Here is a 27,533-nt window from a genome sequence, read left to right as displayed (position 1 = left end):
TTGGATGATTTGGCTTGAAAGAAATAGACGGATTTTTTAAGATTCAGAGGAAGATATCATCTTTTTGTGGGAAAGAGCGTGAGTATTAGCTTCTCTTTGGGCCACAATTATTAAGAATTTCAAGATTCTTCTTTATTCTTCATTCATCTAAACTGGGAATGGTTTTTGGCTTAATTGTGTGTTTTTTGTTATGATTTTGTTGTAGAGCTTTCATAGTCTTTTAGATCCCTTATTGATTTTTTCATCTGATCAGCTCTTAACTTTATAGATCTTCTAGTGATCCTTTGGGGGGTTCTTTCTTTGTGGACTAATTGTTCACATTTTGTAATTATTGTTTTTATTAATACTAGTTTCTTTGTTTCCTATTAAAAACAAGGGAAATTTACAACTGCTCACCTGTTTGTTTTGTCTTTTTAAAAAATACACAAACCTTTTTTTTTTCAGCGCGCCACCTGTGCTTTTTGTATCTCAATATCCGTATCTCTATAATCCCCATACTGCATGCACATGCCCCCAAAAGGAAAAAGCGTCCAAACACACGGCCCAAAGCCTCTATATGTGTTCAGACGGGCCCCAAAGACCTTTCATCTCATATCATCTGTATCATTGTATTTGGAGGGGATGGGTACTGTCCAATAATTTTCTAAGTAACCATTTTACACACATGTACATATGTAACATATGTGAATTAAAAATGAATAAGTATGAGGCGGTTAAGAAGTTAGTAAAAGCAAAAGAATAAGCTGGAAACAGAGGAAACATATGCACGTGTAACAGAGAGTGAGAGAGAAGCTACCAAACCGACCCAACTACAGACCTGAAAACCCAACCCGGAACCCGCAACTTTGACCCGGCCATATCTCCCATTTCCGGCCACCGTTTCGGCCGAGCTTGGTACCAATCTGAAGCTTAGAAGCCAGTCGTCGTTCCCTTGCCATCCTCGTCCCTGAAAACCAACCGAAACACTGGCGATCGAAGCTTGGAACCCGCGACTGTTTCACTTTGGTCCGTCGGGATTTTCACCGGTTTTGGGTGAGACCACCGGTTGGATTTTCTTCCCCACGACTCCCTCTTCTATTTCCGACCATCCATAGGCACCGAGAGTCATTGTTTTGCCGTCGGTCGATTGTTGGAATTCACGGCTGCCGAGCTAGATTCCAGCTTCGTTGCCGCGCGTTGGAGCTCACCACCGGTACCATTGAACTCAGCGTGATTGGAACTTTAAGATTTGAGTATCCTAACCAGTGTTGACCAAATTTCGGTGACCGTTGACCAGCAAGGGCATTTTGGTAATTTCACACTAAGAGGGCAATTTTGTAATTTCTGAGCCTATGGATATTTTAGTAATTCCTAGAATTGAGGATTGAGTGTAATTACGATTCTGAGTGTAATTCGATGATTTACAATTTCGGAACATGTTAATGATCTACGAACTCAAGGGCATTTTAGTAATTTTATCAACACAGGAGTTCTAAATTATGGATAAATGTTCGTTTCGAGTTTATTACATAAATTTAGTCATAATTCCGATTTACGGAAAATAATTATGTCGTTTCCTTGATTTAGGAGGATTCGCGAGCGAGAATCGGTCCGCAGACGTGGACGATAACCGACCGTGAACACCGTCACTGTGAGTGGAATATACAAAACCTATTTTTATAGTTAATTATGATATTAAAACATGTTTGCGAAATAATTATTTTAAATGTTCTGATTTAATGATTTCCTCGAACTGGATTTTATTCACGCATTGGTATTTTATTAAAATGTTTGGTTAATGATTTTGCGTATCGGCTTTGAATAAGCATGATAGTATTTTAAAGATAAGAAAAGTGGATTCAAATGTGGTATGATTTAAAATATGGTTAAAAGGTATGTGAATATGAGTACAATGATTGTTTTTGAAATCATTAGACAGTACCCTTCCCTCCAGATACAATGATACAAATGAGATGAGATGAGACGAGAGGCCTTTGGGGCCCGTCTGAACACACATAGAGGCTTTGGGCCGTGTGTTTGGGCGCTTTTGTCTTTTGGGGGCATATACATGCGGTATGATGATTACAGAGATACATATATGAGATACAGACAGATATTGAGATACAGATGATACAAATGAGATACAGGCCTTTGGGACCCGTCTGAGTACATACTGAGGCTTTGGGTCGTGTGCTTGGGCGCTTTTGTCCCTTGGGGACTAGATTATGCATGCACAGATATGATGAGATATGAGATGGTATTTCTCTGTCTATCCGTGTAGCTCCGGGGCATGACGTTACCCAGATAGTACGTCATTGCCCGTCCGTTGAGGTCCGGATATGACGAGATTATTTCCCTGGGTACTTGTTTGGTGATGATTTTCAGATTTGTGAATTCTATATGATATTGTGATATGATTTCCATTGTTAGTAATTTGATTTAAATGTTTAATGATTTATTATTAGTTTCTCGCTTATGATTTAATGAAATCGTGTTTCGAAATGATATGATTATTTCTTTTAAAATAAGAATTAATTTTCAAAACTACTATCCACTCACTGATCTCACTGAGTTTTAAACTCACCCCGTTTTTATTATATTTTCACCCCCTCACCAGGAGGTTGCAGGAACACCAGACCGACCCAGCGACTGTAAATATATTTTGAGTTTTGGCGACGTGATAGTGTTAGAAGATATAAATGTTTTTATTAGGACATCTTGGTTATCTCGTCCTGTTGGGATTGTATAATTTTGTTATATTATTCTTTTGGGATTAAGAATAAACTGAGATATTAATATTAGTTATAATATTATCTTTTGAGACTCTGGAGATATAAAACTCAGCATTTTGGTTGAGGATGTTAATCACTGGAGTTTGTTGTATATTGAATTGTATTGGGATTGTTATATTCATATTTGTAGATTGGGAGTGTTATATTTATAAAGGAGACTCTGTCGAATTTTCGGCAGAATCTTTACTAATAGAATTTTTATCAAGTCCATTTTGATGAGACTAGATAGACTCGCCTGGGGGGGATTCGGTGCGGGTCGTTTCAACATAAATATACAATCACATCTAAATTTTCATTTCCTTTTTATTCAACATATCTCAATTCCACTTAATTGTCTTTAAAACTATTATCATGAATTTACTCATAAGCGATAATAAAATCATTAATCAAACTCTTTCTCAATAATAATAAATATCAGCACGCAGATAAAAATCTATTTTCTAGAAAATCATTAAATCGAAGCATCAAATACTTATTATCAAAACATGTTGTACTGTATGGTAAAATCAGAATATACTATGAAAATATGTTTTGTATATTCCACTCACAGTGACAATATCTAGACTCGGCATCAACAACCTTTGCGGGTTGATTCTCGTTTGCGGGTCCTCCTTATTTAGTAAACGACAAATCATTTTTCGTAAACATGAAATATAATAAAATTTACGCGATTAATCTCGAGACAAATATTTATCCGCATTAAACTATTCTCGTATGCATCAAATTACCAAAATACCTTCCATGCCAAAATTACCAAAATGCCCCCGACATCAATATTTATCAAATTATCCTCAGAATCCTAAACTATCACACTGCCCTCAATTCAGATCACAAAATAACCACAATATCAAAAACTACGAAATCACCCTCAAAGTATAAAATTACCAAAATGGCCTTAACAACGTAAATTATCGAATTACCCTCTAAATCTCAAATTACCTCACTGTCTTAGTCTGAAATTACCAAATTATCCACTATTTTCATAAATTACAAATTTACCCCAATTTTTTATGAAATTACCGAATTGACTACCGGACTTAGTCAACGGCGATGGAAAGCTCAGGTCTAAAATTTAGGCCATGCTGAGTCCAATGGTGTCGGCAGTGATTACCCACACGCGGCGACAATGGCAGATCGAGTTTCCCAAATTCGTGAGCTCCAGGTAGTCGATCGGCGGCAATCCGCCCATTTAAGGTGACGGAACTGGTCGGAAATGGAAGCTTCTGACGTGAGGAGTGGAACCCAGCCGGTGGCACAGCTAATTCCGACGAAATCGACGGCAATGATGATGGGTTTTGGCCGCAGCTTTTCGAGCTTCAAACGGCGGCGTTCAGGTTATGTTTCGACGGCGAGGATGACGGGGATGTGATGGGCGGCTACTAAGCTTTAAATCAGTACCTTGATTGGCCGGTGAGGTGGCCGGAATCTGCAGCTGGAGTCAGGTCAAGGACGCGGGTTTCCGGGTCGGATCTGGGTCAAAACTGGGGCTATCTCTCTGTTTCTCCTTCTCTCTCCCTCTCTCTCTTTCTCCTTTCTTTTCAATTTATAGAACGCATCCCTTTTTTTTTTAAGCTTAATACAAATTAAACTAATATCGAATCCGTGACGAAAACAAAATCTGACTACATGATCCTTTTAATCGCGTTTGATTTGCCTCGATTTATTGTTGTGACAAATTTAAAATAATGCAAACACGACATATTTAATAAGCATGTAGCATTTAACAACCTTCACCCACAATGTCGGAAAAATTGAGTCGCATCAACTTCATCGTAAAAATTCGCAACAAGTCCGACAAATTTAAAATTAATACTGAAAGGGAAAAATTAAATACTACACTTAATTAGGAAAATTAAAGTGCATATGTTACAAGCAACGCTTCTCTTGGGTGCCGGTGCCAAAGGAAATTGTGCAGCTCTGCCATCGTCAACGATCATGATAAAGTAGGTTCTTTCTTGACCAGTGATCTCCAATGTCCTTGTAGTTTAAGTATCTTCTGAAATATTGCTCGGGTGTCTTGCAAGGCTGGAGATACTGGAATTTGTTTGCTTAAGAGCTCATTGACATTGGCGAACTCTGTTAAATTAAATGTTCTTATTCTTTCTCTACCTATCTGCAACCAATTAGAAGGATTGAAGGCCAAGCAATAAATGTCGAAATTGCCAGAAAAGAAATAAAAAATGTGAAGGCAGAGTTGGTAATATTGATGATTATACTTGAATGATTACACATTTCCTCCCTATTAATCAAGATTCTGAGATAAATCTTTCTTAGTTAGGATTTTTATCTTAGCAGTGTGAGGACAAGGGGGTAAAAAATTAAGAACGACCAGAACTAGACTTATGACATAATTTTTTGTGCATTTATCTGTATCTGTAAACTGGATATTTGAAAAAGTTCATTAAACTTGCATGAGTAGTTGTGGTGGTTAATGTCAATGCTTATCAATCAGGAACAGTGCTGAACTATGTGTTCTTGAAGAAGAACAAAGGGCTGCCACTATTAGTTGAAAATCTAGGAGCTTATATGATGCTTAATTCAGTTGTATCTTTTGAAACTGGCCATAAATTCACATATACTTTTATGAATTTATAATTATTCTTCAAAAGAAACTAAATTGTTCTATCATGACCTTGCATATTTATGCTGACATGCATATCAAAATTTTCATGAGTGACCAAAGTTCTCATTTTAAGAAGTGTTAGAAGTTAATTTCTGAAATCAGTTAATTTTACCTTCTAAGGGAGGGGGGAAACAAGAATGATTTTCTTTTCTTTCTATTCACAAGGAAAATGGATTAAACAAGAAGAATTCTGCTTATTTTCCAAGTTAACATTTGAAATTATGCTTTGAGTTATCTGAACTTGATTGACGGACTTTATTTATTTCTGCTGATTTATTTCTTCTATTTCCTAGGTGAAAATTGACCACATTAGCAACTATTGTGAAATTAACCCTTATGATTATTGGATTGATCACACCCTAAGACCTAACTCAAACTTAAAGACTCAAGAATCAAACTTAAGCTACCCAAGAACAACAATCAGATCAAAGAACACAACCCAAAGAACAAAGAACACACAAGAACTTGAGTGGTTCAGCACCTTTGAGGGTGCCTACATCCACTGGAGAAAACAACTTAGAGAGCAACTTTATTAAGCTTCAAGGTTACAGAGAAGATAACGCACAATACAGAGATCACTCACAAAGCTTAACTCTCACTACAACTGCCTTATCTCTCTCTCCTTGATCCAACAAGATTACACCAGAACCAGCTTGTTTATATATTAGTTTGGCAGGTGAAGCAGATCTAAAATTTTCCCTCCAAATCCAACAACCTTAACCAACCTGTCACGAGCTCCTCACGCGTTATTATAAAGCCTTCCTTAAACGACTTCTAGCAATGCCGTTTAAGCTTAAACTATGCGTGCATTGGTCACGTGAGATTTTTAATGGTTTTAAACGACATTGTCAATTTGTCAGCTTCTGGAATCTCATTCAAATGAAACGACATGTCACTCGTATTCACAACTTAAAACCGACAAGTTGTACTGACGAGTTTGAGTTCATTTTAACAATCTCCACCTTGAACTCAACACTTCCAGCTCCCTCCTTTCACATTGTCTTCTCTCTATCTGCAGCTTCTTAAAACCTACAGATACCTGCTAAGTTCATACAAAGGATGAACTTAGCCATTGGCACAACCTTGGTTAACATGTCAGCTGGATTTTCTTCAGTATGAATCTTCAGCAACTTTACAGCCCCCCTTGACACTTCAAGTCGTACGAAATGCAACTTAACATCTATATGTTTTGTTTTCTCGTGATGGGATTGATTCTTGCTAAGATGTGTAGCACTCTGACTGTCACTATATACTGTTACAGACTCTTATTTTGCTCCCAATTCAGTTGTCGTGACTTTCAGCCAAATTGCTTCTTTGAGAGCTTCTGCTACTGTAGTATACTCAACCTCTGTTGTGGACAAAGCCATTTCATTCTGTAATGTTGCTTTCCAGTTGACTGTGCAGCCTTCTAGAGTAAACAAATACCATGTTTGTGACCTTCTTTTATCAAGATCACCAGCAAAGTCAGCATCCACATAACCAATTAATGTGTGTCCATTTTTACCTTCTCCACCATAAACCAAGCCAACCTCTAGAGTTCCCTTCAGGTACCTTATAATCCACTGAACAGCTCTCCAGTGTTCATATCCAGGGTTTGCCATAAACTTGCTCACCAAACTCACAGCATGTGAGTTATCAGGTCTGGTAAGTACCATGGCATACATGAGGTTACCTACTGCACTGGAGTAAGGTATACAAGCCATTTTCTGTTGTTCTTCTTCAGTTTGAGGGCACTGAGCCGCAGATAACTTGAAGTGGCTTGCTAATGGTGTCTGAACTTACTGTGCATCATTCATTCCAAATCTCACCAGAACCTTCTGAATGTAGCTTTGTTGAGTTAAGAACAAACTCTTCTTGCTCTTGTTTCTGATGATATCCATTCCCAGAATTCTCTTAGGTTCTCTAAGTTCCTTCATTTCAAATTCCCTGCTCAAAAGCTTCTTTAAGTGATTGATCTCTTCCCTGTCATGGCATGCAATTAGCATGTCATCTACATATAGCAAAAGATATATCGTTCCCCTTCCACTTGTCTTTTTTAAGTACACACAACAATCATAGCTGTACCTGTTGAAAGCATGTGTTATCATGAAGTTATCAAACTTCATATACCATTGCCTAGGTGATTGCTTTAACCCATATAGAAACTTTTTAAGTAAGTAGACATAATCTTCTTTTCCAGATGTCATATACCCTTCAGGTTGCTGCATTACAATTTCCTCTTGTAATTCACCACGAAGGAAGACTATTTTTACATCCATCTGCTCAAGATGCATATCCTGAACAGCCACAAGTGCAAGAATAATTCTAATGGAGGCATGTCTCACTACAGGAGAAAATACTTCAGTGAAGTCAATTTCCTCATTTTGTGTGAAACCCCTTGCCACCAGTCTGGCCTTAAATCTTCTAGGTTCAGCACCAGGTATCCCATCTTTAATCTTGAAGATCCATTTACAGTTTACTGTCTTCCTCTTAGCTGGTTTTTCAATCAATTTCTAGGTCTTGTTTTTCATCAGAGATGCCATCTCTTCATCCATTGCCCTCTTCCATACCAGCTTGTTTTTGCTTGTGATAACTTCTTGATAAGTTCTAGGTTCATCATCATTTAGCTCTTAAGCAGCAGTCAAAGCATATGCAATCAAATCAGCCACTGCATATCTTTTAGGTGATCTTATTGTCCTTCTCTTTCTGTCTCTTGCCAACTGACAGGTGTATTCTTCACTTTCTGCTGATTCATGTTCAACATCAACTTCAGGTTCTATTTCAGCACCCTTAGTTTCAGGCTCAAGTTCTTTCAAGTTTTGAGGCTCCACTTGAAACTTCACTTTATCAATCTCAGTACCTGATTCAGTGTTGTTAATAGGACTCCTTGGTTTTAAACAATAACTCATCTTCATGGAATCTTACATATCTGCTTATGATGCACTGTGGTGGTTTTGAGTTAACACACCACAATCTATAGCCTTTGACACCCTTTGGATACCCCATAAACCTGCATTTTAATGCTCTTGGTTCCAGCTTACCCTGCTTCACATGAGCATAAGCTATGCAGCCAAAAATTCTGAGTTTTGCATAGTCAGCCATTATACCTGACCACAGTTCTTACAACCTATAGCAATTGATGGGCTCTTGTTGACTAGGTAGGATGCTGTGTTTAATGCTTCTGCCCATAGGGTTTTTGGGGGCTTAGAATAGATTAACATGAAGGTGAGTTATATTCCTTGTGTGTTTTTTGTTTTATTTTGTTGTTCTTCTTCACTTTTGATTTGATTTTGCAGATTTGATTTGTTTTGTTTTGATTCACTCTCCCGTATAAATAGCGGATAACGGTACTCCGTGACTTTTTAAGTCGGTATTCTCAGTTTCCCACAATAACTAAAACCTCAATGTCAAGCATGGAAGAAATACAATAAAATTTGCATCAACATTTTCCTTCTCTCCCTCAAAATGCTCTTAAGAAGATTTACAAAGCTCGTTGTGAACGACTGCATTTGTTAATGATCAATGGGATTCCTGCTGACGTTCGCTGGTTAATTGAAGCAAAGATCTGATTGGCAAGTGAATTTTCTGATCCATTCATTTCCTACATGCCTGGTTTTGGTAAAAGTACATTTGCTAAGAAAAGAAGAGCTAAGCGACTTGGCTTTGAATGTTCTCACTGTGTAAGACTTGCTTGCAAAAAGCCACGTTGTAAAACTTTAAGAATGGTTTCTGTAAATCGTGAAGATAAAATCAAATTCGTTAAGGATGGCATGAGTAAAGAATCGTTAGATGATATCTTACGATCTCTTGAGACGCATCTGAGTGGATATGTTCAACGTGAAATTCAAAATTTGTGGAAGCTGTTCTAAAAGAAAAGTGCACAGTTTAGTCTTGTGAATTTGACTCTAAAAGACCATATTAGCCAGTTTATGAAAAAACTATATATGAAGCCTATCATCGACTCATAGAGGGCGTTCAAGCCGTTACTTGACATAAAACCAAAGGCAAATGTGAGCCACAATCACAACTACTAGTAAATATCTTTTTATTTTACTGTTCTTTTATCTTTTGCATTATTATTATTATTGTGTTTTTTTCTTTATTTTATCTAATCACTGTTTGCTTTTTCTTTTCACTGTTTGCCTTTGAATTATTAAGCTAAAAGCTTCACGCGTCATTTGACAAACACACCACCCCATTTACAGATGTATATCATTATGTCCATCACCAAGATCCTTAAATAGGAGCTTCTTTTCAAGCACTCACAAATTGTTTCTTTTTTAGAATTTTTCTAATGGCAGCAACTTTAAGTAGTCAACTTAAAAATATTTGTGTGTTTTCTGGATTTCGTTATCAAAAGTATAAGGAGTTCGTTCAGGCAGACGTAGATCTTGGTCGTGCTATACCAGAGAGGAAACTACATCTTGTATATAGAGGAGGTGACCGAGGGTTATCAAAGCTTGTCTCTGAACCTGTTTTCGTTTGAGGAAGCTAAGTGCTAGGCATCATTCCAAAAGCCTTAAAACCTTTAGGATGTCTACCAGACTCACCAACTGGAGAAGAGTTAGTTGTCTCATATATGCAAGAACGAATATCTGAAATGTTAAATCATGCTGACGCTTTCATTTTCTTGCCAGGAGACTTTGCAACTTTGGAGCCGCTAATTACATTTGCTTCTTGGGCCCATTTGAATATCCATAAAAAACTTATCGGTTTGTTAAATGTTAATAACTTTTATGATGACTTAATAACTTTTCTTAATCATGCAATTAAAAATTATTTCATTTCATCATCAGCGAAAAAACTCTTCATTTGTGCTCCTACTGCTAATGAGTTACTTGACCTTTTGCAAGTTTACAAACCAGAGCCAGATCCCGTGACTTTGGCGTTGGATTGGGCAACTGAGGACGATGGCAATAACTCTCGTAAAAAGTGTAAATTAGATTTAACTCTCCGTTTGTGAATATTTCCAGCAGTGGCTAGGTGATATCTTCTAAACTTTACTCCTTTCTTTAGACATTGAGGACAATGTCTCTTTCAGGTTGGGGGGAGGGAATAGTTGATAATTGTGGAATGTCTCAGTCCTAGTGATGTTTTTACTAATTTTTATTGTAAAGACTAACTTTGGATAAAAATTTGAGTCGAAAATGGCAGAATATAGAATGTAATGTCTCTAGAAACGCATCTTCTTAAGTTTAGTGTTTTGTTTCCAAAAAAAAAAATGTCTTCTAACATTTTATTTTTTGTCTTTTTTCTCTTTTTCTCTTAATCATCTCCCTTAAGTTTCTGCAATCAGTCCCAATTTCTTTTAGTGTTTCTTTAACAAAAAAAAGAAAGAGTTTTCTTTTTCGGTGTGATCTTTTAACATTGGATAACATGACGATTTTTAAATTTTGGTATTTGTATTATCTCTGGCCTTGAGTTATGTTACACTATGTTTTCCCTTTTACATGTTGAAACATAAATTGAGAAATTGGATGAGTGAAATTGATTAAGTCATTTGGAGGAATGTACATATCATGAAAAGACCAAGCGAGTTTTTTAGCCTATTATCCTTGGAGAGTAATCATATTTTCCTATACAGCTTCACAATTTATTGTACAAGATCTCAATATTTTCTTTTTAAAAAAAAAAGTTTGTGCAGCTGCATCTAAAAGTCCATTGAATTAGTGGATATGAAAGATTATATAGAGCCCTAAAAGATGACAGAAGGCCATCTTTGATCCGTTTGAGCCTTTTTAGCTAATCCTATTATAAAGAATTCATAGTTAACCCCTTTGAGCCTTTAATTAAAAAAAAAAAACTTTTTTTTTTGTAACCTATCATATTTTCCTACTCCAATGAGGAGTATCACCTTATGTTTTATGTTTTCCATCACCCAATTATATTTGAAAATAGGGATTATTATGTATTCCTAATAATGGTACTATAAAAAAAAGAAAAAAAAAGGATGGTATGTATATATGAATAAATAAATAAAAATAAAAATCCAAGCAAAAAAAAAGCACCTTGTAATCTAAAAAAAAGTCTCATATTTTTCAAACATATATTTTTGTTTTCCTTATTACTTTTTTTGTTAATCATGACCCTAGCGTACGTTACGTCCTAATAAAAGTCCTTTTCAATTTTAGGGAACTATAGTCTGAAGTAAAGCTGGTGATATGGACTAAAAGATGTGGTGATGCATAAAAATAAAAATAAATTTTGCTAGTAAATTCCTTGGATTTGAGATCATTTAATTTCTAAATTGTGGGCATGATTTTTTTATCTTGATGAGAGTGTGTGATATTGTTTTATTATCCTCTCAAATTTATCATTTTTTTAGAGTGACAATTTAATTTGGGGTATATCTCCTCGCGCGAGCGACATGACAAAATCACAAGTTTCCCTCCTCGACCCCACCGCAATTTTTTCACCTATGCATCACACCAACAATGTCACCCATGCACTCAACATTACAAACTCCTTTAATCTTCACTCATTATCACAAACACAACACAAAAACCACAACATAGAACAAGAATAGAAAATAGAAATTTAGGGTTTTTGACCTAAGCTTTAATTTCATTACTTGACCGGATTTAAGTAAGTGTTGGTTGCCAAGAATGACTCCAGGAAGCCGCCAGCGATGAGTGAACAAGTTGGGAGTGAATTCTGCGGGGAGAGAGAGAGAGAGAGAGAGAGAGAGGAATGAGAGGGAGAGTTATGGGTAGAGGTGGCAAAAATACCCGTCCGGTCCGGACCCGGACCGTACCCGGGCGTTGCGGGCCGGGTAATACCCGGCTCGGGTATGAAGCCGGGTCGGTCTTGGGCATCACTTGATAAACCCGGAACCCGTATTTTATTAAAAAAAATTATAAAATATATATTATTTTAAATATTTTATATTTATTTGACTTATTTATTATACATATATAAAGTTTTAAACACTTAAAATTTATATTTTCATGTCAAATTTTATTAAAATAAATTTAAAACTTATAAAATTACCAAAAAATAAAAAATATATACACATAAAATATTAAAAAATATAAAATCCGGGTACCCGGATTAAAACCCGGCCCGGACCTGGACCTGGACCGGTTGCATCCGGGCAGGGTCCGGTCATGGCAATACCCGGACCCGGCCCGGGGTTTTGCCATCTCTAGTTATGGGAGGGGTATTTTCGATACTAGGGATGATTATTGACTAATGTTGATAGGAAAAAAGTTGAGGGGTTAGTTGTGAAAATAACAAAATTTTTTGGATTATTTGTGTAAATTTCACAATAAAAATTCAAAGCAAAAAATCATGGATTCTTCCAAAGTCCGATCAAGAATCTTGAAAATTTTTATCATTAAATAATTGTGACTTTATTACTTACGAAACTGACTATAAATAATTATGGGCTTACGAGATACAAACACGATCAATTAGTCTTTGATGACTGTTCTCAAACAAGTTCTTGAAGTGCATCCGACTTTAAAAGCCCGTTGTTCAGTTATTATGGGCTAATGAGGCCTACTTTTCACTTGTTATGGGCCTCCTCAATTTGATGATGCATGTGTACTTGGGTTATCGTTGTTTACTTTCTTTTTTGTTTGTTAGTATTATTGAGAAGTGTACGAGAAGTCTATCGAGACATGTCTTAACATATCATTTTTTTAAAATTTCAACATAAAAATATGGTGATTAAATATGTAAAAATATGTTTCAATGCGTCATAATTTTATAGTAGGAATATAATTTTGTTAAGGGATATTATCATTTTCCCATCAAAGGTATTCTGACACATCATGTCAGACTGTCAGTACCACGGTTTGGTAAAACCATCAATTTACCACCAAACGTTTAAATTGTTAGCATTTTCCCACCATTCCGTTAAAACTCAGTTAATATGTAACGGAAAATTCATAAAATATCAATTTTACCCTTGGAGAGTAAAAGACCATATAATTATCACACGAATTTAGTGGATGAGTTTTTTATTCACATCCAAATAATCTTTAGAAGAAAATTAAAAAAAAAATGGATTGGGTCCTCTGGTTAGGGCAAATTAAGAATTAGAAATTTTAGAGCGAAATGCCAGAGGATTTAATTTTTTGAGGGGTTAATGCTTAATAAGAAGTATGTTAATTTTGAGGTAAGATATTAAACTTTTAAAATGATAGGGACCAAATAATATTTAGTTGAATAAACATTTTTTCGATCCTTTTCACACGGAAAAAAAATATTTATTTTTAAAATTTTTAAAACTCAGACTATTACATTAACATGATAATTATATTAGTTTTTATTATTTTAAATTTTACTCTCACAACCATCAAACAATTCAAAATCTTTAAAGAAAATACCACATAATGCTAAGTAAGTGAATTAACATTCTCAAATGAGAGATCAACTAGAGTCTTAAATCTAAGTCACTTGTTGGTTAACTAAAACTTTAATTAAGTAAATACTTAAATATAATTTCTTAAATGACATAGTTTTGTAGTTTGATTAATATTTTAATCTTAAATCACATAAAACTCAACTTGTTGCTGAGATAAAGCAAAAGCTCAATTTTATAAGCTCGAGGTTAATTACATGGTCTTTTACGCTCCATGGATAAAATTTACCTTTTATGAATTTTCCGTTACATATTAACTGAGTTTTAACGGAATGGTGGGAAAATGCTAACAGTTTAAACGTTTTGTGGTAAATTGATGGTTTTACCAAACTGTGGTACTGACATGATGTGTCAGAATACCTTTGGTGGGAAAATGATAATATCCCTTTTGTTAATTATGCTCCTAACATGTAGTGCAATTAAAAGAAGACACTTGAACTAATAAAAAAAAATCTCTTTTATAACTTGCACATTTTCGATTAATGACATGTTTGCAAAATTCGTTAAGTATTGTGGCGCAGTAGCTTTAGGCCGCAATTACAATGAAATGGATGCTGTAACTATAAGATAAAAATTTAATAATATTTGATATGAATGTAACTTTGAAATAATAACTTTGACGAACGTAATAAAAGTTAATATCTAATTTTTATATTACATATATATTTTGCAAGTTACTTGTTTTTCTTTCTAAGTTATAAAAATCTTGTAAATATAACCAAATTCCACATTTCCCACTTGTATGGTAACCAACTAACCATATCCTTAATTGAATGAACAAGGTTCTTTTTCTTGTGACATGTTGATTGTATATCCATCCATATGTTTTCTTTTTCAAATTATCTTGCAGCTTTCACAAAAGTAACTACTACTATAAACAGCAGCATGAAGCTTTGCTTTCTCACAAATATAGCAATAGATGAATAGCTAAAGCACTAGAAATTCACTTTCTTAAAGTCACTTTGAATACCCATACGCGAGTGAGATTCGAATCTCGAATCTCTTATGCCACTATCGGCACATCAAAAAAATTTTACAATTTTTCATTTATATAACATTTTTTTTAATTTTTTAATTTTGTTTTCTAATAGCAATTTTGGTCAATTTAAGGGTTCTTCTTGAATGCTTTAAGAATAAGAACCTTGGAGACAATTCCCTCTCGAATCAAATCATGATACGCTTAATAATATTTAATTACATGTGATTAACAGCCCACAATCTGACCATCTGTATTCAACAAGTGAAGCATAATTCTTGATGCAAAAGATGCTCAATATTAAATTGGCAGGGGCTTATCAGGGGCAATCAACTAGTTAATAAAATAATACATCACTCTTAATTATATTTAATTCCTTTCACCTTTTTTTTTTTTTTTTTTGCTTTTTATTAACATAATGGATCTTTAAGAGGTGACAATGTCCTAGATCACCGCCTAGAATCATAATTAATTGAAAGGAAAGCATTTCTCATACTGCCAAAAGTACTTTTATATTTGTTTTTTGAAAAAAAAAAACAAATAGAAATTAAAGTGTTTGTCGAGATTCAAGTTTTGAATAATTTATCTGATTTTAGAAATGCCCTTTCTAGATTTTTTTTAAAAAATCCAATATAAATTTTTATTTTTTCAAAAAAATATGTATATTTAAATCATATTTATAAAAAAAAAAAATAGTGTCGTTCGATCATTATTAAACATATTGTAATTCTGTAAGGATTCCACCAAAGTACCTTCTACTATATGGTTGGCCACATGCTCTGCCCATTTTTAGAGTTGTTTAATTAATTAACCCAACAGCATGCAATCAAATCCCGAAAGGAAAAAAGGAAAATTAAATTGGAAAAGAGATCTCATCATCCTTGTTCCCTCTATTATATTAATATGCATGCAAGTACCATAAATTCCTTTTTCTTTTGTATTTTAATTATTATGAGGTTAGAAATCAAACCACCATACCTAAATTCTCACCGACCATTTTCATTTTACCTATGGTCTGATTTTTTTTTTTTCCTTTAATTTTTTTCTGTCACGCATTTAGTGAATGGGATCATGCCCTACATGATTAATTGTTAATTATTGATTGGAGGGAAATGTAATTAATTCATAAAGTTAGCTTAATTATCTATGTGCTTTGGGAAATGCTGCTCTCTTAATTGTCCCTTTTTTCAGTGGGAGCCATTCTCTAGTTTGGTGATAAATCTCGACCGTTCTTACTTATACGAAAAGTGTTTGAATATTTAAAAATAGATATGGCTTTCGAAAAGGTTACGCTTTTTTTCTTTTTTCTTTTTTCTTTTTTCGAAAAACGCTTGTCAAAATTTTTATGCTGGTTTTGGTTGAAAAATAAGTAAAGCTTTTGTGCTCTCCAAAAGCTATTTTAGAAACGTCCTAACTTAATTTTATTAATTCCAAAACCTAAACCCTGTTTGTTGAATTTGAATTTTGAACACTAAACAAATATGAAATTTTCATTGTGAAAAGCTGCATGATTACGAAATTAGTTCTTTTATATATCCTTTTTAGTAATTTAACAACTTAAATGTATTATGTGTGTTGTAGAAACAAATAGCCTATTGGTTCAAAAGAGTTTTTTTAATTAACAAACTCAACAGTTTTTTTGTCAAAAGTTTTATTTGAAAAATAAGTTTAACCAAATAGAGCCTACATCTTAAACTTAAATACGAGTTATGTCAAAAACACAGAGTAGTATTATACATTCTAAAAATTTCATCTTGATATTCATTTTCTAGTTGGTGAGTTAATGTAATTAATTCATTTAATAAAAATTTATAAAAATTATCAACCATGTAATAAACGATAAAAATTTCATCTTGATATTCATTTCAAATTTTAATATTTAAAACAGAATTTTCCTTGTCGTGTATGTAGGAATGCGTTAAAAGAACTTTAATATTTAAAAAGCTCCAATACTACAACCTTAAAAGATAATTTATTTTTATCATAACCATACATACCACAATTACTATCGTATCAATAGTTATAATTCATATGACATAATCATAAGCATTCCTCTCAACACTCATCTTCTATGAACATGATTAAAGCCACACACTTACTATTGCCTTGTGATGATAACTTAACTATTTAATTCACAATGGAAGGAAATAAATTATTAAACCGACATTTAAATAGACAAAAAAGATGAAGAGTTTGAATAAACAAAAAATGGAGACGGTTAGATCAAGAGACTTGGCTCTACTTGAAAAGGACCAAATGTATTGTTTAGCATAAAAGTTTTATTACAGACAAATACGCAAGTTTGAAATAGCAATCAAAAAAATTCCAAACAAGTGGTACTTGTGATTTCTAATTATTATACAATACAAATTTGCTTCTTCTTTTTTTTTTTTCTTTCTTTTTAAGAGCTTGAGGCCTGCCCACTTGCTATCATGGGTCCATCTTGCAAAGCCACATAGCTATAGGTTTCTAGACCATCTTTTGTCTTCTCTGCACATTAGGTTTACTTACTTATCAAGAGAAGAAACAAAAAAAGTTGTTCAATTTCTAATATTGGAGAGAGTGGGTGTGATTTGTGGCAAAAATAAAATATCATAGGTGGGCCAAAAGTTATCAGATATTACATTAACGATTTGATAACCTTAATTGGGTTACATCCCATGCCCATTCTTAATCTTTTCGTTTAATCTAATTTCATTTACGTGAGATACATGGGTCATTAATTTTTCTTTTATCGTTATATAATATCAAAGAAAAATTGGGTCAAATGTAGAATTAATTAATCTATTGACATTAGCTAATTAATTTTTTTAAATTTACGGATTGTCGAAGAGAATTAAAAAAAAATGAAAAAAGACTTAATCATGAATATTGAATGAAAAAAAAAATTATTTAAAAAAACTTTTAACTTCTTCTTTAAACATAATTACAATGTCAAAGAGGGTATTTTTATTATTTTAAACTGTGTGCTTCTTTGCTTTCTTTGTGATGATTGACTAGCTAGTAGCTAGTTTAATTGTGCAATTTTATTTATTTATTTTAATTTTGGGTTCAAAAAGATAAAAGTTGCTTAAGTGCTTACGGAACCATGATTGGATTAATTAAATTAGATTGTGACATAAACATGACAACTTATTTTGTCCCTTGTAATGTTTCTCTACTTTAATGGGAAAAAAATAAGGGTGGCATCAGGACATGGTAATGTTGTTGATTGAACTTCAAAAAGAATCTTTATATACTTTCGTTTTTTTTTATTACTATTTTCATTTATTTATTTATTTATTTATTATTATTATTATTATTATTATTTAAAGATTGAAGTGCAAAAAGCTATTGGAATCTTAAGAAAATCATAGCCTCAATTTTCTCAATAAAATCAAAGGTGAGAGCCCATTTGCCATGATATCTTGTTCTTTTATGGCGAATTGGCGATGGCTTCAAATTTGCTTTATCATTTTGGGGGCCCTTTCTCATTGTCTCTTTATACAATTAAGGAATATGGAGGCATATTTAAGATATGAAAACTTTTCAATTAGGTCCTACAGCATATGGGGCACGACACCTGGCCAGTCGATGTCTCAAAAGAAAATTGCATATACAGTGTATTTATGAATCGAACCTACAAAATAAATTTTTTAATGATTTGGCTTGGCCCATACAAAATGAAGAATTTATTATATTTTACTCTTACATTTGTATTCTTTCTTTCTTTCTTTTTTCTTGGATTTTAGTCTTTTATTCTGATGACTTTTGAGCCTTTAAATTTTTTAATTTAGTCCTACCCCCCTCCACACATATGGAGGTTACATGGTTTCTTATATACTTTTTAAAATTTTTTTTTTTGAAATAACTAACATTACTCGAACTTATATGAATTAGTTTGGTAATTTTAACCCATATTACTCGAACTTAATGAGCTAATTTGGTACTTGTAACCTATAAGCACTTCAAATTAGGTAATTAGCCACTAATACAAAAACTCTTTTTTTTTTTTTCATTTAACAAGAAAATGGTGCCAACACCACCATGACACTCCATCCAAACAAACTTATTCAATCATCCCTCTCTCTCTCTCACACACTCATTTATATATAAATTATAGCACATGTGATCTTGGAAAATTAAAACTCTTTTTTTTTTTTTCATTTAACAAGAAAATGGTGCCAACACCACCATGACACTCCATCCAAACAAACTCATTTAATCATCCCTCTCTCTCTCTCTCTCTCACACTCATTTATATATAAATTATAGCACATGTGATCTTGGAAAATTAAAACTTAAACATAGGTAGCACTTTCTTGAACCATCATGTGTTTAAGAGAACAGGTAACCGAAAACAATGCTCCCTGCACATGGGATTTGTTCCACCAAAGCTCTTATGAAGTCATGTGTCTTTTTTTTTTTTTTTTTTTTTTGTTGGTTCACTTTTTATTCCAATACTCTTGTTGTTGCTACAGCTTTAATTAACTTTTGATTTCGTATCTTTATTTCTTTAATTATCGTTTGTGGTTCCAATGTTGGAGGACTGTCTTTTATTTATTTATTTATTTATTTTATTATTACCTTACTGCGCTTTTGTTTCGTGCTCCTCCTTTACACAATTAACAATTACGAATGCAGATAAAATAATTAACGGTGGGTAACTTGACACTACTTTGAGTCTGATTGCTCTTTTTTAATCCCTGACCATTATTTCTTTCTCTATTACTCATTATATATATTTTGAAGTCGTGATCAATAGTGTTTTTTTTTAATATTATTAAGAGTACTTTAGGGTGTGACTATACTGCATTCGGTGCACACCGTACACTCCAATCATTTTTTTTTTGTTATTGATAACAATTGTTTTTGCTATTAAGCCACTAGGCTTTAGCGTAATAGTATCATGAGTTCGAACCGCACAATGTATTGTGCGGGTTTAAATTTTCTTCTTTAATTTAAACGAAAATAGTTTTTTTTTTCTTTCGAAATGTAAGTAAAGTAGATGTCTCTCGAATATTGGAGAGGATAAAAATATGGGTGGTGCGCCTTATAAGAATCGATATAAACTAGTCTCAGTAATAATATAATTTGTAAATATCAGTTGTAATCTCATGTAATATGAGTTGTACTCTTGAGCAATAATCTCATGTAATAAAAAAATATTTTTTTATTATTAATAACAATTTATTTGTTGTTCATCCAGGTTATTTTTTTTTTTTTTTTGGACAATATCTGTTACAAAAACTTGTTATATATAATTCTAATTTAGTTATTATTAACGAAAAATTTGTTACAAACATCACAGATGCACGGTGTAACTGATGCACCGTAGCAAGACCCTGTATTTTCATTATAAAAACAAACCGCCCAAAATAATTGAATCATTGTGCTATCTCTGGTCAAAAAAATTGGGCTGTGTCATTTGGGGAAATTTAAAAAAAAAGAAAGAAAAAGAAAAAAAGAGAGTGTAATAAGATTGTACATTAGGGAGGGGTTCATTGATCAGATATTGATGATCTCGTGGTGTACTGAGTTGAATAATTGATTATTTGATAATAACATCGAGCGTATCCTTTGAATTCAATGTGCTTATCTAAGATGCATCAAACTTATACACAATCCATAAGTTCCCAATCAAAATTGTCAACCTCTTGCAAAGCACATCGGCACACACTTACTCATAATATAATTTAGAAAGAAAGACTGCTGCTTTGTGCTTTATAAAATATTTTTAACTAATTAATAACCATTATATCCCAAAAAAAAAAAAAAAGTTTTTGTGAGAAGAAACAAAAATCAATTTGAATTTGTCAAACAAAATTCTCTAGTGGTCTCATAAAATAAATACAGGATTGTGCTCACCTACTTGTAGCATCGCACTTTATAAAGTACGACTGCACGCATGCGTATTAAAATTTAAGAGTGAAAAGTGTGTTATGGAACCCACGACTTTCTTTTTCAAATCTTAACATACATGCAATCGCATATTATAAGATGCCTAATTGTATAATTATGTGCACTAAAGTGGACGATTTATGGTCACCTTATAAAGAATAAGGTAACATATAATATAATTACGTAATTTTAAAAATAATATTACAAATTAATTATATTATGTCATGTGACACTACCACTCTAATGAAATAAATCATTACTCGATCAAAAGAAAAGCACCCGCATGAGTTTAAACAGTGAAAGGAGAGATTTTTGCAAAATACAAAAATATTATTTGATAGAAACCAGAGACCAAATTACATTCACTCGAGCCTTGAAACCAAACTTAATCAAAGATCCCCCCCCCCCACTTACTAATAATTTACACACACCATAAGAAACCCCAATAATAAATACCTTATTCCTTACAACAGGCTAATTAAAAGCCTAATTACACTGCAACAACAATAAAAACATAAAGACAAACAATTCTCTCTCATGATTGATCTCTCAGAAAGAGGAGGTCAGCATCAGTACTGATGAAACATGTCTGCAGAAGCCATGATAGGCTGATTCAGATATGACAAATTCAGTGGGTTCATGAAATTATCGAAAGCAGGCTCGTTGATCATGCTTGTGGCTTCAAAGATAGCAGCGGCAGCACCGCCATTGTTTTCGTCGTCGTCGTTGTTGTTGCTGGCATCCAAGAAGCTGATGATTTCATTGAGCGAGTGCAGCCTGTGAGTGAGCTCACCAAGTTGGGCCCTCAACACTGAGTTCTCAGACTCAATGTTCATGTAATGTTGCGTCGCGATGTTGATGCTGGTGATGATCTGGTGATTATCTTTCCTCAGCTGAGCAACCTGAGCCATCAGATCATCCAAATGCTTCTGCTTCCTCATCCTCGATCTTCTAGCTGATTCTCTGTTCGATATCATCCTCTTCCTCTTCCTTTGATCCATCAATGCTTGTAAACTCTCCTCAGACCCTGAGTTTTGCAACATCAATGATGACGATCCTCCTGATGATGTCCCACTTGAAGAAGCCATTTAAATTACTGCAATTCTTTTTTTCCCTTTTCCAATAAGAGGAAACTGAGAGAGAGAGAGAGAGATTTTTGCAGGACCCAGATGAAATCAAAACCGAAAATTTTATTATGCAGATGATAATAATGATGATGATGATGATGATGATTACAGATTTATTGGCTAATTAACTATTAATAACTGAAAAATGAAGCTAAAAATTAATCATGAAACATAATAGAGCCAGTAGAGGAAAACAACTGAGAAAGATTGAACAAGCTGGGTCCTGCGCCTGAATGTGGAATATATCATACACTCAGAAAAAAGAAGTTCAAGAATTGGAGACATGAATCTCAAACATCAAGAACAATATACTGAGCATTAGTTCTTCCCCAAAAAAACCAACTGCGATTTGTGTTTTGAGATTTGAAACTTTTGCTCAAGAACACAAACCCAACACCCAAAAAAGATCCAAACTTTGTAGAAAATAAGAGCAAAGATTGGATTTTGGAAGTGGGTTTTGAGCTCTGACTCAAAATAATTATATAGGTTAACACGAGAGAGAGAGAGAGAGGGAAGAAGAACAAAGCTGGCTTCAGATTGAAGCTACGAGAGCTCTCAAAGGGAGAAATATGGAGGAGCAAGAAGCAAGATGCTCGGATTAATTAAAATGATCGGCGAGGAAGAAAAGAAGGAAAGGGGGAAGGGAATTTGAGAGTGAACGGGGGAGGAATTTATAGAACAAAAAGGGGGGAAGAACAAGTTGATGAAAAATATTATTATTATTATTATTGTTTCTCGTAAAGAAAATGAGAGACAATTAAAGGGAAAATTTTAATGGGAAAAGAAAACTAAAGAGAGTTTGCGAATCTGCTGAGAAGAAAAGTTTTGTTGGGAAAAGTTGATGGGACATGTGAGGTGGGCTGAAGGAGAGAGAGACTAGGGACAGTGAGAAGAGACCACAACTGTTCAGATCCAGCTGGCAACCAACATCGATCCCAGTTTACATCATCCCCCGAGCTCCTATTTTATATACTTCAGAGCACTACAAGATTACAAAAAGGTAAAAATAAATTTGTCATTAGTTATGGTTTAGTGTGATACGTACGTACCGGCAATGGCGTGGTGGTGGCATACGCCCAATGCCCGTGAGGCTAGGCCAAGGTAAAACTTGTGGTTTGTGATGTAACGAATGACCAAAGAGATTACTTAAGTTAATTGGTTGATCAAATTTTCTCACTTTATACTTTAAGTAGCTAATAATGAATATTTAAGACATAAATCATGTGCTTTCTTTAGTAGCTAATAATAATGTCACATTCAACCACTTGTCCACTGCTCGTTAACTATTTGTGTCGATTATCATCAATTGATCGCTTATCTCGCACAACATTATTACTCCATAATAAGTACTTAATTGTTGTCGTTTATTAATTCACCCTAAACGTTCTTAGTGAACTCCATTTTTATCTCTAATTTTCCTTTCTCCCTCAATATATACCTTTCCTTTTGCCAAAAGAGAATGAGATTGACGCAACAAATAAAGGGAACCACCAAGCTTTCTATTTTCGGTTCTTCTTTTAATGGATTTTCTTTCATTACCCTTTCTGATAAAATATCTCTCGCCATCAAGTAAAGAAGTATCAACAAGCGAAGATATTATGGTAGAGGGGAGAAAATTGATGGAACTGAAAAAGAGAATATTGAAGTAAAGGAGAGAGTCGAATTTACGCATAAATCTTCTTTTTTTTTTCCCGAAATATAAAATGTTATTAGAATTTTTACATCCGTAGGGATGGAAATGATGTCTGCCCCCTAAAAAGATTTCTTTCGTCTACCTAGTGTTGGAATTTTGTGAGTACGATTCCCACCATTTACTTACAGCCAAATAATAATAATTATTATTATTATTATTGTTGTTGTTGATGCCAAGATATGGTTGAGGTGGTGCGTAGGCTAGCAACTAGATGTCACCACCCTAGCATTTGAATTTATTTACAGAGGGACATAGTTTCACCAATGTCAATAATTTGAGCAGAAATCAGGGACCATGAGTTCATCCTTCTTCATGAACAGTTGCAATCACAGAAATTAGTTAAGGATGTTGGAAGTTTTTTTAGCTCAGTCCTCCAACGGTTAAGTCAATTTATGGCTTTACTAAAAGACTATAATGTTTAGTTGTTGCAAAGATAGACAAATAAGAATAAAAAATTCCTCTTTTCTTAAAATAAAAAGTAAATGAAGAAGAAGAGTCGGCGAGAAAAGATTTGGACTCTTTGAGGGTTTTATAGAGATTATAATCCTTTATCGCTTATAAATCAGGCTTAATCCCTGATTTTTCGAAGAGAATTTGAGAGCTGGTTTTGACTGAGTCTCTTTTTCGGTTGGTTCAGTTTAAATGTCATCTTTCTTGCTCATCGGTTGGCTCAATTCAGGTCTCTTGCTCATGACCCCATGTCTTTTGTTTGTAATGATGAGAGTGTGATTAAGTGTGCAAGGAGACACCTAACCGTGGTCCTCAATTTTTCATCCAAATAATAATAATAATAACAATGTCATTCAAACCTCTTAATCTCGATAGGTTATTATTATTTAACTACTTCAAACATTATAAAATAATCCATGAATGCAAGATCCATATTGAGTAAACACTTTATTATTATATCTTTGTAAAAATTTATATTTTACTAGGTTACTCTTAATTTCGTTATTGAATAATGATACAGCCACAAACTCTTGTACAAACTTATTTTGTACAAACTTATTTTGTACAAACTGATGTGGCATGATAAAATTGGTTGAATTAAATATCACTTGACCCACATGATTTATTTTTATTAATTTATATTTTCATTCAACCAATGAATTAATGCCACATCAATTTATACAAAATAAATTTATACAAGAGTTTGTGGCTGTATCACTACTCATCCTTAAACATGATATTTTGTACGAAACATTTTGTTTTTATATTTCTTTCTTTATGAGGAGGCAAAAGCTCCCGTTACTCCCGTTTAGGGTGGCTACGTTGTGTACATTTTGAGATGTGTGTGATAACTAATTGATACATGTGACGCAGAACAATAAAATCACACTTCCCCAAATCACCCCCCCAAAAAAAAAAAAATAATAATAATAACTGTAATTTTTTTTAAATTTTTTTGTGGTTGTTGCGTTAATTATTTGTTACTTTTGTTACGAGATTATGAATGTGCCACAAACCACTGTTGATAATCTGACACGAATCACCTGGAAAAAAGCAAAACTCTAGGGATGTAGGTGTCATCATTTATTACACCTTTGGGGCTCTCTCCGAGATCCTCTCACTTCATCATTGACCCTTCCAATTGTCCAAAATAACCCTGGATTTTCCTGGGAAGTGTAAAGTTTTCTTGGGCTTTTTGTCTTTTAAGTCTCTAGATTCTGAGATACCCTTTTCCTTTTTCCTTTTTTTTTCCTCCCGGAAGCAAAATATTAATTTTATTTATTTGCTTCTGTCGCTGAAATGTGGCATTGAGGCAATTTTGGAAATTGGAAGGGGATAATAATATCTGGATCCCTGTATTTTAATATATTTTTCTTAGGAGGAAACATAGTTTTGTATATTTATATCAAATAGGTCTATATAATTCATTTAGCTGTAAATTGGACAGCATACTATTTCTTGCCTGCCCTATTAACCATTACAATTCATGTCGGGTCTAAGCTTTCTCTTGATCCTACTGTTCTGAAAATAATTTTTATGGAGGTGGATTAGTGGCCTCTTAAAATTATATTTTTATTTTTTACATACTTTATGAGCCCTTAAATTACATATAAATGAAGTAATGAATGGTAAAGATTTAGTCATCCTCTAAAAGTTTACAATAATATATGGACAAATACTTTTAGAGACTTTCATTAAACATTTATTCATTTATGAAGGAATTTTTTTTTAAACATATTTTGCCTCATATCAGAATATCTGTGTGTTTGTGTGTGTGTGTTGTGCGTGTGCATGTGCGTGTGCGTGTGTGTATGTAAAATCCCGTTTAATCCTTATATTTTAATATTAGTACTCATTTAATTTTTATATTTTTAAAAATATATTAAAACAGCCCTGCCGCTAAAACATTGACACTTTTCTTGTTACTTTTTGTTCTTTTTAGCTTGTTTTTATAATATTACTCTCTTACAATAATGAATTTTTTAGACATTAACAAAAGGAAAAAAAATTAAATTACAAATTTAACTCCAAAAATAAAATAAAAACAAAAAGAATATAGATTAATTTATGTAGAACACTTTGTCGAGGAGTTAATATATAGATTTTTTATTAATATCCAAAAATTGGTAATTTAAATTTTTTACGGCATTCATTTGTTAGGACATACGTGAGCTTTCACAAAAATTAATATATATTCTTTTTTCATTTAATTTTATTTTTAGGGTTAAATTAGTAATTTAATATTTTTCTTCTAATTAATGTAAAAAAAAGATTGCAAGAGAGTAATATTATAAAAACAAGTTAAAAGAAAAAAAAAGTAACAATATGGATATCAATAATTTAACAACAAAAATATTTTAAGATATTTTTGAAAATATAAAAACTAAACAGAGATTAGGATAAAACTGTGGTGCAACTGTGGTACCGTGCCACAGTTGCACCCAACCGTTGGATTCCCACTTATTCAAGTAGACTCCACTTATTTGAGTGAATCCAACGGCTGGTGCAACTGTGACACGGTGCAACTGTGACACGGTACCACAGTTGCACTGTAGCCTGACCCCAGAGATTAACTTCAAAATATAAGGAATAGACGAGGTTTTATCTTCTATATATATACATATATGGACAAACCTTAGGTGCAACTGTGGCACCGTGCCACAGTTGCATCTAGCCGTTGGATGTCAGTGGACCCCACTAATCTAACTATATCCAACGGCTAGATGCAACTGTGATACGGTGCCACAGTTGCACCGTAGCATGATCCTACATATATATCTAGCTATCTGTGCGTGTGTACAACTACGAAGGTTCCCAAGTATTCACCAACTCTTTGCTAAGCCAGCAGCCTTTTAATCCCTTGTACTCGTAACCGGTAACTCTACCATACTTATATATATAAGTTAGAGAAGTTTCTTTGCACAAATTGACTACTACTTTTTCAAAAAGTATAGTCAAATAACAGGGCCATGCCCATTGATCCAAAATTTATCAGTCCAAGTATAAAAATATTTATGACAACAGTATTAAACCCTCCAAATTTCACGGTTTTATTGTTTTTTTTTTCAATTTTTTTTTTGTCCCTTGGCAGCACCATCTATTTAATATCCCCACTAAAGAAAACAAGCTTGGTTGCGCCTAAGACTAGCATAATTTAAGATTATGCATTTGTTGGTTTTTACCGAACATGAGTTTTTTTTTTATTAAAGGGGAGAAAGTGGACACATATGTATCACATTGTCTATGAATTTCACATTATCTATAAATCTATCCAATGAAATCTTCCGATACATTTCTTCCTTGAAATTGATTGATCATGGTATTGATAATTATAACGTGGGAATAAAAAGTAAACCCTCTTAGCATGAATTTATGATTTTATTAAATGGTCCTATTGAAATGGTCCCATTTAAGTATTTTTTTTTCCCATTTTCACTAGTATGATTAGCAGCCAGACAAGTAAACATACAAGTGAAAGAGACGCACATTTTCCATGCCGATCTCTTTTTCTAAAGGCAAGAAACAATTCTTAGTTTAATACATGCAAATTACTTTAGTAGCACAAAAGTAAACATTGCTTTAATCTATGGAAAATTTTGTAAAGGAAAAGAAAATGATGTACAAAGTAAAGTCTCACAGTCCCATCATTTTCACCATAGAAATTGA

The 27,533-nt window shown here is 33.4% G+C and overlaps 1 protein-coding gene across 1 annotated transcript; it reads right to left on the bottom strand.

Annotated features, from left to right (window-relative positions):
• Positions 1-20,947: 20,947 nt before the first annotated feature.
• On the bottom strand, positions 20,948-22,491 carry LOC18034528 (bZIP transcription factor 11). The gene has a single exon (XM_024179602.1). The coding sequence runs from the start codon at positions 21,683-21,685 to the stop codon at positions 21,167-21,169; it is 519 nt and encodes a 172-aa protein (XP_024035370.1). The 5' UTR covers positions 21,686-22,491; the 3' UTR covers positions 20,948-21,166.
• Positions 22,492-27,533: the final 5,042 nt, after the last annotated feature.

Source organism: Citrus clementina, unplaced genomic scaffold, assembly GCF_000493195.1.
Source record: "Citrus clementina cultivar Clemenules unplaced genomic scaffold, Citrus_clementina_v1.0 scaffold_8, whole genome shotgun sequence".
NCBI classification, from domain to species: Eukaryota; Viridiplantae; Streptophyta; class Magnoliopsida; order Sapindales; family Rutaceae; genus Citrus; species Citrus x clementina.
Note: the sequence above shows the minus strand (reverse complement) of the source record. Positions and strands in the feature narration are given on the sequence as shown.

Excerpts from the sequence above, each read along its gene's own strand:
- LOC18034528 (XM_024179602.1), bottom strand. The coding sequence starts at position 21,685 with ATGGCTTCTTCAAGTGGGACATCATCAGGAGGATCGTCATCATTGATG.